At 36.0% G+C, this 13,236-nt stretch overlaps 1 protein-coding gene across 5 annotated transcripts in view; it reads right to left on the bottom strand.

Moving 5' to 3' along the window:
• NSUN3 (NOP2/Sun RNA methyltransferase 3) overlaps positions 1–13,236 on the bottom strand; it is a 108,417-nt gene that overhangs the window by 70,427 nt on the left and 24,754 nt on the right. The window contains exon 6 of one of the 5 annotated variants that reach the window (XM_012474166.3): positions 6,945–7,308. The exons of the other annotated variants lie outside the window; for them this stretch is intronic. Within the exon in view, the coding sequence (XP_012329589.1) occupies positions 7,227–7,308 (82 nt within the window). The 3' untranslated portion in view covers positions 6,945–7,226. Of the gene's footprint in view, positions 1–6,944; positions 7,309–13,236 lie in introns of those variants that run through there. 5 annotated transcript variants of the gene reach the window in all.

Here is a 13,236-nt window from a genome sequence, read left to right on the forward strand (position 1 = left end):
AAAAAAAACAGTAACTGTAAAACAGCTTCAGGCAGATCCTGCAGGAGGTTTCCAGAGGAAGGTATTGCTATCATAGGAGATGACAGTTCCACACATGCTACTTCCCTTGAAGACCTTCCAGTGGGATAAGATGAAGGTGAAAGACAGTGATATTGATGATCCTGACCCTGTGCAGGCCAAGGCTATAGTGTTTGTGTCTTAGTTTTTAACAAAAAAGTTTAACAACAAAAATTATATTTAAAAATAGAAAAAAGCTTACAGAATAAGGATAAGAAAATACTTTCATAAGCTGTACAATGTGTTTGTTTTAAGCTAAATATTAAAAATGTCAAAAAGTTTTTAAAAACTTTAAAAGTTTATAAAGTAAAAAAGTTACAGTAAGCTAAGGCTGATTTATTATGGAAGAAAAAATATTCTTTTATAAATTTAGTGTAGCCTAAGTGTACAGAGTTTACAAATGCTACAGTAGTATACAGGAATATCCCAGGCCTTCACATTCACTCACTACTCACTCACAGCAACTTCCAGTCCTGCAAGCTCCCTTCATGGCAAGCTCCATATGCAGGTGTACAATTTTTAATCTTTCATAGCATATTTTTACTGTACCTTTTCCATTTTGGTACGTTTAGATACACAAATACCACTGTGTTACAAATGCCTACAGTATTCAGTTCAGTAACTTGTTGTACAGGTTTATAGCCTAGGAGCAATAAGCTATACCATATAGCCTAGGTGTGTAGTAGTAGGCTATGCCAGCTAGGTTTGTGTAAGTACTCTCTCTGTTTGTACCATGATGGTTTCCTAAGGTTGTCCAGGTAATTAGTAGATGGCCAGACTCCAGAATCAGGAATCTAGGCCCAATCTTCAACCTCACAATCCAGGGTGGCTGCACTAGTTCTTGCTGTTTAATCTGCATTGCAACTAGTAGGAAGGAGTAAAAGCAGATTACATATACATATATATATATATATATCTCCATTCTGTTTCTCTAGCGAACTCTAATATAGCCAGTGATTCTTACTGTGCCATGCCAAAACATTTAATAACATCATTGTTTATGATATCTCGGAAGAGAGACTATATACTAACAACATTTATATAACTCTACAATAACTAGAAGAAAATTGTAACATACTAGTGTATGTTAATGAGAGAAAGTTCAGGAAAGATATGAAGGATTTGGATGCTTAAATGGAAGCAATACAGCTCAGCTAAGGAATGTTCTCTGCATGTGGATTATAATCCAAATCTACTGAGAATTCAGCAATTTGGGCCTCGCAGGGTTGAAAAGATTCTGTAACCCCAAAGTTATCACTGATAACTTTCTATCACTGAAAGTTACCTCTAAAGAGGCAGCTCTTCCAAGAATAATACAGTGGCCTCAAGCCTTATTCATGCACTTCTAACACAATGTTCTTGACCAGACAATGGGAGTCAAGCCAAAAGCAAAAATATTACTTTCACACCTGACCCAATAAAAAAGAGCAAACTTCTGAGACACACACTATGAATAAACTTCAAAAACACTATGCTGAGGGAAAAATTCCAGACAAAAGAGTATGTGCTATTTTATTACATTTTTAAGAAGTTTGAGAACAGGCAAAACTAATCTATGGTAAAAGAAATCAGAATAATGACTGCTTTTGATGAAGGGAACAACGAGTTCTGAAGGCATAATCAGAATCTTTCTGGGGTGATAAAATGTCTCGTATCTTGGCAACTTTGCCATGTAATATCAAAACTCCTTGAGAAGTACACAGAGCTTAGTGTATATACAGGTTGTTACATAACCAGTGGCTCAACTTGTAGGTTAACAGCAGCAACTGTGTCCAGGGCTCCTCCAGGAATCACAGGACCTTCCTTCAGCTCTTCCAAATTCTGGACCAGGGTTCCTGTGCAGCAACATGGTGGAATCCACCAGCTTTTCTGCAGATCACTCACAACATCAAAGCTGGATGCACAGAGACATGTTTCATCTTTTGTCTTCACAGATTCTAGTGTATCTTTACTTTCGCTAACCTCACTTGCCAACCGCCATCCCTACTCACTTCAAGCCTACCACTAGAAGTAGGGATGCAATTATATAGACTACTTTAACAGTTTCCTTAATTAAACAATACCTAATTCAATAATAAATCTCTTATATCATTTGTGGAGATTTTACTCTGACCAAACTCTGATACACAGCTAGCAATACTTCTGCCCTTGCAAAGTAAGATAGACACTGCTGTGTAATTAACTATCAAATCAAGGAATTAAAATTAATTATTTGCCTCTTCTTTCTAGATGCTTAGAAAGAGATTCTAACGCCTACGCAAATTGTCACAAAAATCATAAAATTTCCTTTTGACTAGGTAAATGAGCTTTTATTGACTTAGAAAAAAGTGAGTAAAAGTGGCCTCTTCATTTAGACGCACTTCAGAGCTCAGTCTTTGACACTTTCATTGATACTCCACGGAATTTCTCCCTATTCTGTTTTTCCAGGCAATAAATTTTTAGCTGCTTGAAAACAGGGTTCGTGTTGCATTCATTTTGTATTTTTTACATATAGCACAACTGGAAAGTATATTCTTAAAATATATTTATTAAATGAATGAATGGACCAGGCATGGTGGCTCACACCTGCAATCCCAGCACTTTGGGAGGCCAAGTTAGGTGGATCACCTGAGGTCAGGAGTTTGAGACCAGCCTGACCAACATGGTGAAACCTCATCTCTACTAAATACAAAAAATTAGCCAGGCATTGTGACAGGCACCTTTAATCCCAGCTACTTGGGAGGCTGAGGCAGGAGAATTGCTTGAATCTGGGAGGCAGAGGTTGCAGGAGCCAAGATTGCGCCATTGCACTCCAGCCTGGGTGACAGAGTGAGACTTTGTCTCAAAAAAAAAAATAAAATAAAAAATAAAATGAATGAATGTTACCTTAATTAAGAGGCAGATCAGGAAGACAATTTTCAGTGTAAAATGAAGAAATACATTCGACTGAAACTAACACACACAAATTCTGAGTAGAGTTCTGCACATGTATCCCAGAACTTAAAGAATAATAAGAAAATGTGGTGAAATGTAAAACAGTTGATGAATCTCCATAAAGAGCACACATCTCCTTGTACTATTTTTACATTTTTTTCCTAAGTTTAAAATCACATTAAAAAAATTCTGAGTAGAGAATAGTTGAAGCAACCTCTAACTTTTATGTTACAGAACAAATGGAAATGATAGAGGCGAGAGGCTTTATCTGAAAAAAAAAAAAAAAAAAAAAAGCTTTTGCTAACAAGTAATTTATAAACATAAGAAAGGTTTTTCTTCTTGCCAACTGGGTCTTAAATAATAAATTCCTACAGAAAGTAAAATAGCCTGCTAATGAGGGCAGCTCCTTAGCAATTGTGGTCTCATTTCTGATTGAGTAGTATAGTTTGGTAACCTTTTCTAAGTAAACTTGACTTTATGGTCATTGTTTTAAAATTTAGATATGTTGTATCAAAAGTGTCATTAAGACATTTAAAATTGTCAGTTGTCCCTTACACTGCCTTTCTAGCAACAACAGGGAAACCTAACAGAGTTTGGGAGAGTGAGGCAGGAAACAGTAGGCACTCTGATTTAAAAGGAAATAAATCTAGTTAAAAAAAAAAAATCAGCCAAGCACGGTGGCTGACACCTATAATCCCAGCACTTTCAGAGGCCAAGGCAAGAGGATTACTTGAGCATAAGAGTTTGAGACCAGCCTGGGCAACATAGGGAGACCCCTGTTTCTATAAAAAATAAAAAATTAGCCAGGTGTGGTGGCACATGCTGTGGTCCCAGCTACTCAGAAGGCTGAGAAAGGAAAATCACTTGGGCCCAAGAGGTCAAGGCTGCATGATCACATCACTGCACTCCAGCCTAGGTGACAGAGTGATATTCCATCTCAAAACTAACAACAACAACAACAACAACAAAAACCACAAACATATATATGCCTAATTTGACATTGCAATAAAAATATTTTAATTAAGCCAGGCACAGTGGCTCATGCCTATAATCCCAGAACCTTGGGAGGCCAAGGTGGGTGGATCACTTGAGCCTAGGAGTTTGAGACCAGCCTGAGCAACATGGCAAAAACTCATCTCTACACAAAATTCAATTAGCTGGTGTATACCTATAGTCCAAACTACTCGGGAGGCTGGGGTGGGAGGCTTGCTTGAGTGTAGGAGGTGGAGATTGCAGTGAGCTGAGATCATACCACTGCATTTCAGCCTGGGTGACAGGGTAAGTTCCTGTTTCAAAAAAAAATCTTTTAATTGCTACAGTATAATTTAACAAATGGTAAAACCACATCTTTAACCATTTCTTTCCTTCCCTGAAGCATTTTGGGAATTTTTCCTTCATTTACGTTTCCTTTCCATTTCATTTTTTTATATTACATTGACTTCTAGCATTCCTTTCCAATTATTTCTGTTTTTGTTCCTTTTCAGCAGTTCCCATTTTTTCATTTTTCCACTGCCTGTTCCTCATCATTTCATTGTGTTTCTGTTTCTATCAGTTTAGTATTTCTGCTGGCAAACAGCAGTCTGGGCAAGAAAGCAAATAAAAAAGCCCAACCACTATTATACACTACAACCAAAGAAAACATTAAGGTGAAAAGTCGAAGCTCATGTACAATCTATCAAATAGATGCAGATTTAAAATTAAGTTTCGGGGTACTATAAGCATCTAAAACACAGAGATTTCTAGGCTGATAGTTATCCAGTGCCATCATCAGTTTTAAAAGTATTATTTTATACAAGCCTTGAGGGTACCCATCACTGTGCTCACAGTAAGTAATCAAATTTCTAGATATCATACTGTTTATTATCAAAAAAGTTCTGTAAATTCAAGATAAAGAAACATGACCGAGCTTGCTGTTTTCAGAGATACCATAACCAGCGGCTATTCTTTTGTCAGCCTAAGAAACAAAAACAATGCTGATAATTATCTTCTTTCCACTGACAGTAAGCTTTTACTTTGAAGAAGGAATATTTCTTAAAAAGCACTAGTAGAAGAGAGTAATGACATTAGACACTCCTGAAATAGATTATAAATGACAAATTTTAACATATTTATTATTGGTTTCCACTTGGAGACTTCACCTTTACTACCTATTCTTAACAGTTCATTACCTCATAAGTATGGAACGGTAGGGATTAAAACTACTCCACTAAAATTGAACATAAAGACCTTGTTTTGTGTTGCTTAGGTGAGCAAAGAGTGACAGCAAACCCACATTAGGCCTGCCTAACTCCAAGATAGGGCCTTTGACCTATAAACTATTGCCTCTTAACTCATACAAATGAAAACAAAGAAAAGCCTTCAAACACGAGAATTGATCTGATTTTGTCCCATGGTAAATGTGCTTATGAATGGAGATTGCTTATAATTGATTTTAATGATTTAAAAGGGTTTATTCAAACTGTGTGTGTGTGTGTGTGCACGTGCATACATTAAGAAGAAACTTTCTTCAAATGAAATTCTACATGCTTAACTGGAAAGATACCCTGCCTCTAGCTGGATTTGGTGTGCCGGACTAGGGTGCTCTCCTATTCATCCCTATTAATTCTTTCAAGACAGCTCCTGAAGCAATTCTACAGAAACCCTACATCTTTACAGAGCAGAATTTAAACACCAATGTCCTAAACAAATCTTTGGATGAAAAAAATGACCATCTCCTCCTAAAGAAAGAAGTCATTTGACTCCTGCAGTAGCTAGACTAAAAAAGAATTTAAAAACCTACTAAGTTTACTAAAGGCATTTCAGTGACTCCATTTAGGTCAATGGCGTGGTAAGTTCAAATACCTGTAGTTAGTGGCAGAATGAGGCCAAGTGTCAGGAAAATCTTTCTGATAGAAGAAGAAAGAGTCACAGGGATTCTTAATGGATAGGCTGGATTGTGCTTTTTCAGCCCAAGGTGCAATCCTTTGGATCATAAAAGTCGTTGTTTCCAAAGCCACAGAAAGAAGATTCAGCAGAAGCAAAAGGAAAACAGAGCACTGAGAGATAACTAAGACTGCTCCAACAACAAAGATGCACCTTTTGCCTAGTCAAAAATAGCCAGGTCATCCTCTGCTGCACGAAATGGTCACTCTTTAGAAATCTTGAAACGTCAGTTCAAATGTTTTAAACCAGAAAAATGTGTGTTTTATGTGTGCCCATGTTTCAAATGCTTAAATATACTTATTATACTTATTTGCTCAGTTTGGGTTTTTAAATATCCATTAAAAGCTTTTCAAAATATTAAGAAAAAAAGTGTTAAATTCTTGTTAACATCAGTGATATTTTACAAATTGAATAAACTATGGTGAGTTAATGAAACGCTTAAAGTATCATCTTATTTTGAAGGCTGCTTTCTTCTAACATTAATCCATTGATAATCATTGCTCACCTAGAAAGATTCCATAACTTCCTAATTATTTATTCCTAATAGCTTTTTTTCTATGTTTGCTCTCTTGTGTCTACCTTCTATGTCTAATGATCTTTCTAAAATAAATGTAATTGTGTCACTTTATTATTAGAAATACTTCAGTAGCTCGTCCACTGTATATATAACAGCTGTGCTAAATTATGGAATAAGCTATCCCCTCATCCCCTTAAACATGTTTCCATGCCAAGCATGTAAGGTGTAAAGCTCTTATTTTCTGTCTAATAGCTGGTTGGAAGAGTTGATTGAGTCCCAAGATTTAGATGTGAGACCGGAATAAAAAGCTTGCAATTGGGACTCAGGTGCAAATCATGCCCTCAATTCAGCTTCATCACAGAGGCCTGGTTGGGGTTCAGGAGTGAGCTAACATGAAGGGTAGAATTGTCAAATCAGATTCACACAGACCAGAGCCTTTACCCACTATCAAGCTTTACTATTTAATAATAATTTTAAGTATACAAGCAATCAAGTGGCACAAGAGAAGCAGAGAAAGATCTGGGACATCCAATGTAGCTCCCCAGGTCTTGCTTCCAGTATTGAGTATGGGCTTTCTAACTCAGAATAGATGAATTCTCTAAACCATATTCACAGGTCACCTCACACATGGGGGAGCATTTAGGTTATGTCACAACATACCTTATGAAGTTGATACATGGTATCTCCAGGAAGCCATGCGTCATAAAGCTACATAGATGCTGGGTTGTGTTTACCACAGGCAATCCTAACCAGGAACATTCTGCTCACAGTATGCCATAAACAAGAAGTATCCTCTTAGCAAAACTCACTAGACTATTTACCAAGGAGGCCAATTATCTGTGTTTTTGAGAAGATTTAACTGGGTGACCTGCCTTCTTTCTTTCCTTAGGAGTGTCCCCCTGGAAATCAAAAGAAAAATGGATCAAAGGCCAGCTGCTATAACTCCTTCCTAAAGAGTTATCAAGCACTTGCCTGAAACATTTAAAAAGTTGATCTTTTAATCTCCATTAGGATATATTTTTGTAACTATTTCTTGCATTAACCAGATTGTGTAAGGAAAGAAGAGTCTTAGATACTCCTAACGACCTGAATAAATGAAGGACTAGCATGCTTTCAAATACTAATGAATAATTGAAATGTTCATGATAAAGTAAGTGGAAAAAGATATCAACTGTATATCACTATGATGCCTATTACTCTACACACTACATGCATCTAAAGGTAATAATTATATATATATATATATATATATATATATATATCTACAGTATATTATACTCTATTATTATATTATTATACTATATATTATAATATATAGTATAATAATGTGCAGTATAATAAGTTTTCTTTCAATGGGTGGCTTATGTTCTTCTCTACATTTCTTTGTGTTTTCCAAATTCTTTTTGAAACTATTACTTTCATGACTAGGAAAAATTATTAGACAAATCTCTTTAAATATTTACCTGTTGTTCATTTTGTACTCCATCCTTAACAAGAACAAAGTTAGGCATCCTTCCCTCTATTCCATCAGCACCCTAACTGTTCTATTACAGGTCTTACCACATTTTATGATAATTGGCCTGAAGACCTTGAGAACAAGAATCATTTCCTACATATTTTAGAATCTGCAATGCTTAGCTAAGTTCCCAGTACAAAGTATATAACTTTAGGCTGGGTATGGTGGCTCATGCATGTAATCCCAGCACTCTGGGAGGCAGATTACCTGAGGTTGGGAGTTCGAGACCAGCCTGGCCAACATGGCGAAACCTCATCATTACCTGAGGTTGGGAGTTCGAGACCAGCCTGGCCAACATGGCGAAACCTCGTCTCTGTGAAAAATACAAAAGTAGCGGAGTATGGTGACACACACCTGTAATCCCAGCTACTCGGAGGCTGAGGCATGAGCATAGCATTGCTTTAACCCAGGAGGCAGAGGTTGCAGTGAGCTGAGATCATGCCACTGCACTCCAGCCTGGGCAACAGAGTGAGACTTTCTCTCAAATAAATAAATAAATGTAGACAATGTTAAATAAATTAATAAATGCTGATGACATGTTATTTTCATGATTGTATTCATATTGTCAATAAATATTTGAGACATTTTTATGAAAGAAAATAATAGCTACAAATTATAGCTTTGGATGTCTCTTCAATCTGTAGTAGTAAGTAACAGTAATTCAATCTGTAGCAGTAAGTAACAGTAGTTTGCTTTTGTTTTCTGGATGTCTCTTCAATCTGTAGTAGTAAGTAATAGTAATTCCATCTGTAGTAGTAAGTAATAGTAGTGTGCTTTTGTTTTCTGGATTCCAAACATATGACTAAGCATACAACGACAATACACAAAATGAACTGAATTATTAAAACTTTTAAAAGAAAACATATACATAGCTGAAGCAGTGGTGGAAATCTTCCATTCTGAGAGACCCACATATTTGAAGTTTATTTTTCCAATATAAACACATCAACTTTTGGTCACCATGTTGATGAATGATGAAGGCCATGCTGCACAGTCACTAGGTATTCCTTATCTTAGCTCTATTGCAGCAGAGAATAGGTGTTAGTGATTTTTTTTTAAATGTTCCTTTCAAAACACAATTCTTGCTGTCAGAGTACCACTTTTTAAGGATTGTTATCTGGATGATTTATACAAATTTTCAAAACGTTACCGAATAATCTAAGCTCCCTTTTTCAATGAGTTCACAAATTGGATTTTACTTGTCAAGCAGTGAGAAAAGAAAACCAGAAGGGGTCAGTATTTTAAATGTGATTGATTTTCTCCTAGGAAACGAATGACATGATACATTACTGCAATAAGTTACCTATGTTTTTGTTATAAATCATATTCCTCAGTTAATGCTTTCCTACCTAAAAATCATGAAACTTCTCTTATATAACTATCATAGTCACTTTCTAAAAAGAGTACATATACATAATTTTCAGTATATTTTCCCACTTTATTTTTCTTAATTTATTTAAATACAAATGTGGCAAAATGATTTGATTATATAGTATGAACAGACATAGCATGTAATAGGAATGACTGGCTCAAAAATTATTTTGAGAAATATTCATAAAGTATACTTTTAAGTGGCATTCCATTAATAGATTTGGCTTATATTCAATTATTCCTTTCATCCCTACCCCTCATTCTTATCTCCTGAAAATAGTTTTGGGACTGATGTGTGAGAAAATTTTATATAACTTTTATCTTTATGTTCCATAAATTCAATAGAAAATTCTAATTCTTCTACTTCTATATGGATAAATCAAAGAGTCTTTAAGTACACAAAGAACTCATATGGTTTTGGGATCTTTCTGCTGTTATCACTGCACCTTCTAATAGATTTTTTCATTTGAAAAAATGGAAAACAAGTTAGATTATTATTTTTATCATTATATATAATTCTATATATATTAATTTAAAAAATTAAGGAATATTACATATATACTAATAGTTTTTTTTTTTAAGTTTTAACATCAGGGCTGGGCACAATGGTTTGTGCTTGTGGTCTCAGCACTTGGGAGGCCAAAGAAGGAGGATCACTTGGGGCCAGGGATCACTTGGGGCCAGGAGTTTGAGACCAGTCTGGGGAATATAGTGAGGTCCTCTCTGTACAAAACAATTTAAAAATTAACCAAGTGTGGTGGCATGTACCTGTAGTATCAGCTACTCAGGAAGCTGAGGTAGGAGGATCACTTGAACCCAGGAGATCAAGGCCGCAGTGAGCTATGATCGCACCACTGTTGCACTTTAGCCTGGGAGACAGAGCAAGACCCTCTCTCTAAAAATTTTAATATAAATAAAAAATAGAGAAATTAACATCACAAAAATTCTGTTAAATAAGACATCAATTTTCATTTAACTATCACATTCATAAAAATGTGCCAGATTAATATTCAGTTGTAGAGTATATGGTTACAATATACTGTCTTACCAAAAGTGAAAATTCTGAACGCTGTGCAGACTGCTTATTATGTAACATAAATATAAATAATTTCTGGTAAAGTGACTGCATGCCTTCATGCAGTCATAAACGGGATTTTTTTTTTAATTGAAAAATAATGATTGTGAATATTTATGGGGTATAATGTGATATATTGGTCTATGTATACACTGTAGAAAGATTCAACCTAGTTAATTAGTGTATTGCCTCACCAACTTATCATTCTTTTGTGATAAGAATATTACAAATCTGTTCTTTTAGCAATTTTGAAATATACATCATTAACTGTGGTCACCATGCATCACAATAGATCATTATAACTTATTCCTTCAGTCTAACTGAGAGTTTGCACCCTTTGATCAATGTCTTTCCTTTAGTCATCCTTCCTTCACCCTCAGCCTCCAGTAACCACCTTTCTATGCTATTTCTATGAGGTCAACTCTTAGATTCCACATGGAAGTGAGATCATAAGGTATCTTATCTTTTTGTCCCTGGCTTATTTCACTTAGCATAATGTCCTACAGTTCCACCTATGTTGAAGTAAATGACAGAATGTCCTTGTTTTTAAAGGCTTTATAAGTTCCCTGGTGTATAAAGTACCTTTGAGCACCATATCTGTCAACAATGTACATACAAGTCTAGCCTTTGGCAAAACAGTACAATCAGAAAGTTTCCCTTATTTACCTCTTCACTATCTTTTCCACTCCTTTGTTCACTTCTGAGTGCCATCTTCTGTCCACAAAATGAGGCCAGACAATATTTGTTTACTTGCATTCTAACTGCTCTTTGCAAATGAAAATAAAGATCTGCAAACAATCCTTCATAGTTTGACTGAAACTCTTTACATGTCAATGTATTTACTCTCTTGCATGTTTGCATTTTAGAACCTTTTATCTCATATTGTGGAATAAAAGAATTGCCTTTTGTTAACACAAGGTATTTCAATAACTAGCTGAGGAAAGATCAGAAGACAGGCAAGAGAAAATTCTAGGTAAGTGATATAGTGATAAAATAAAGCTATTTCTGATGATAAAATTGCTATGGTCTTTTTTTTTCATGTTTTGACGTCAAGGGCAGGAGATAAAAGAGAGATTGTATCTGGTATTATCATTTTTTTTCTTTATCTTTTTAACCCCAAGACTTGTAGATGTCAGGAATCTGATCATTTTCTCTGCCTATAGCTTGGATGTCTTGCTCTATCCGCTTTCTCATCACAATCACATAGCCAAAGGACTCAGAATTTTGGCCGCTTCAAGTCATTGCAAACCCCTCAGGCAGACCAGGAAGCAGAGGCCGGGAATGCAGAGCAGCTGCTGAAGGAAAAGAATGGGAGATGGCTGGTGCGACAGCGTTTCCCAATCATGTATGATTACATGGAAACATACATTCCGTGTGATGTCAGTTTTGTGCCCTGCCAATTTGCTACTAAAGTGATGTGCTACTAAAGCCATTCCTTTTGGGAAGTAAGATGACGAAAGAGAGGAGTGGTCACTACAGAAAGATGGTGAAAGAGAGGAGTGGTCACTACAGAAGAGCCTTAGTTGTTGGGACATAAGAAGGTGCCTATCTGGACTTTATGCATGTGTATGATTTTGCAATGATGACTGAAATGCTATCTGATATTAAGAAAAGCTTACTAAATGATGAAAAAACTAAATTAAAACTATAACCATGTTTTGGCTATGTAAAAGCAATACTAATCAAAATAAATTATGGGAATTGCTTTACATTTTTGTCTAATCACCATGCAGCACAATAATGATTACACCATTGTTTTCGTCATATTAACTGTGCTGTAAATTTAATTACAGCTATAAATTCTAAATACTCAACCCATGTAATATACTGGTTTTAAACAATTACTTATTCAGTCTCTTCTATATGCCAGGCACCAAATTATATGGTAGAATGAGAATAATAAAACAATACCTGTTCACATGGGGCTTACACTCTTGTCAAAGAGAGGTAAGTACTAGATAATTGTGTAGCAGAGAAACTGACAATAAATATATCTTTAAATGAAGGTAAGAACATGAGGACAATATCCACCCCACTCCAAGGAAGTCAGGTTAGGCTTCAGTAAGGAGATGTCAGAGCTGATTCCTGAAGAATCAGTAGAGTTTGCCAGGAGAAAGGGAAGCGTAAATTAGAAGAACTCTCAAGCAAAAGGAACAGGAAATGCCCTGGTCTCAGAAATGAGACACTGTGTGGACTGTTGAGAAACTGCATGGTTGGAACAAAATGAGTAAGAGTCCTGAGACAATGAGGCTGCTGAAGTAAGAAGGAGCCAGGTCAAAAGAGCACATGGGTATTACACTAACAGTGTGAAGCACTGCAGCTCTTCTAGAATTTGTCTAGCAAATCCTAGTTTTCACTGGAAAATCCCCAAATTAAAAAAAAAGTGTGAAATTTTGCTGGTAATGGGGAACCACTGTAGGATTTCTGAAAGGATAACTGACATGATGAGATTTACATTTCAGATGCATCACTCTGGCTCCACTGTGAAGAATCAAGTGGTACAGCTCACAACTGGAGACATGTAGGGCAGTTGGGGGCCAGTTAAAATCATGTCGTGACAACACTGGTGGCTTACAGTAGGCTATTCAGGATGGAGAGAGCTGGATGAACTTGAGACACATGTAATAGGTACAACTGAGATGTCTTAGTGATTGATTGACTATATGAGAAAGAGGGAAGTCGGAGATGGATTTCTGACTTAGGCAAATATATGGTGGTGTGGCATTTACTAGAATGGGGATAGAGGAAGATTGGTGAGATTTGTATTTTGCTTTTTTGTTTTGTCGATTTGGTGAGGATTATTTCCCCTAAGAGAGAATTAGAAACTATGAGTTTTATCTTAATTATTTGAGTTTTATGTTTCTG

This window comes from Aotus nancymaae, unplaced genomic scaffold (genome assembly GCF_030222135.1).
Source record: "Aotus nancymaae isolate 86718 unplaced genomic scaffold, 86718_ANA_hifiasm-v0.15.2.pri h1tg000022l_1, whole genome shotgun sequence".
NCBI classification, from domain to species: Eukaryota; Metazoa; Chordata; class Mammalia; order Primates; family Aotidae; genus Aotus; species Aotus nancymaae.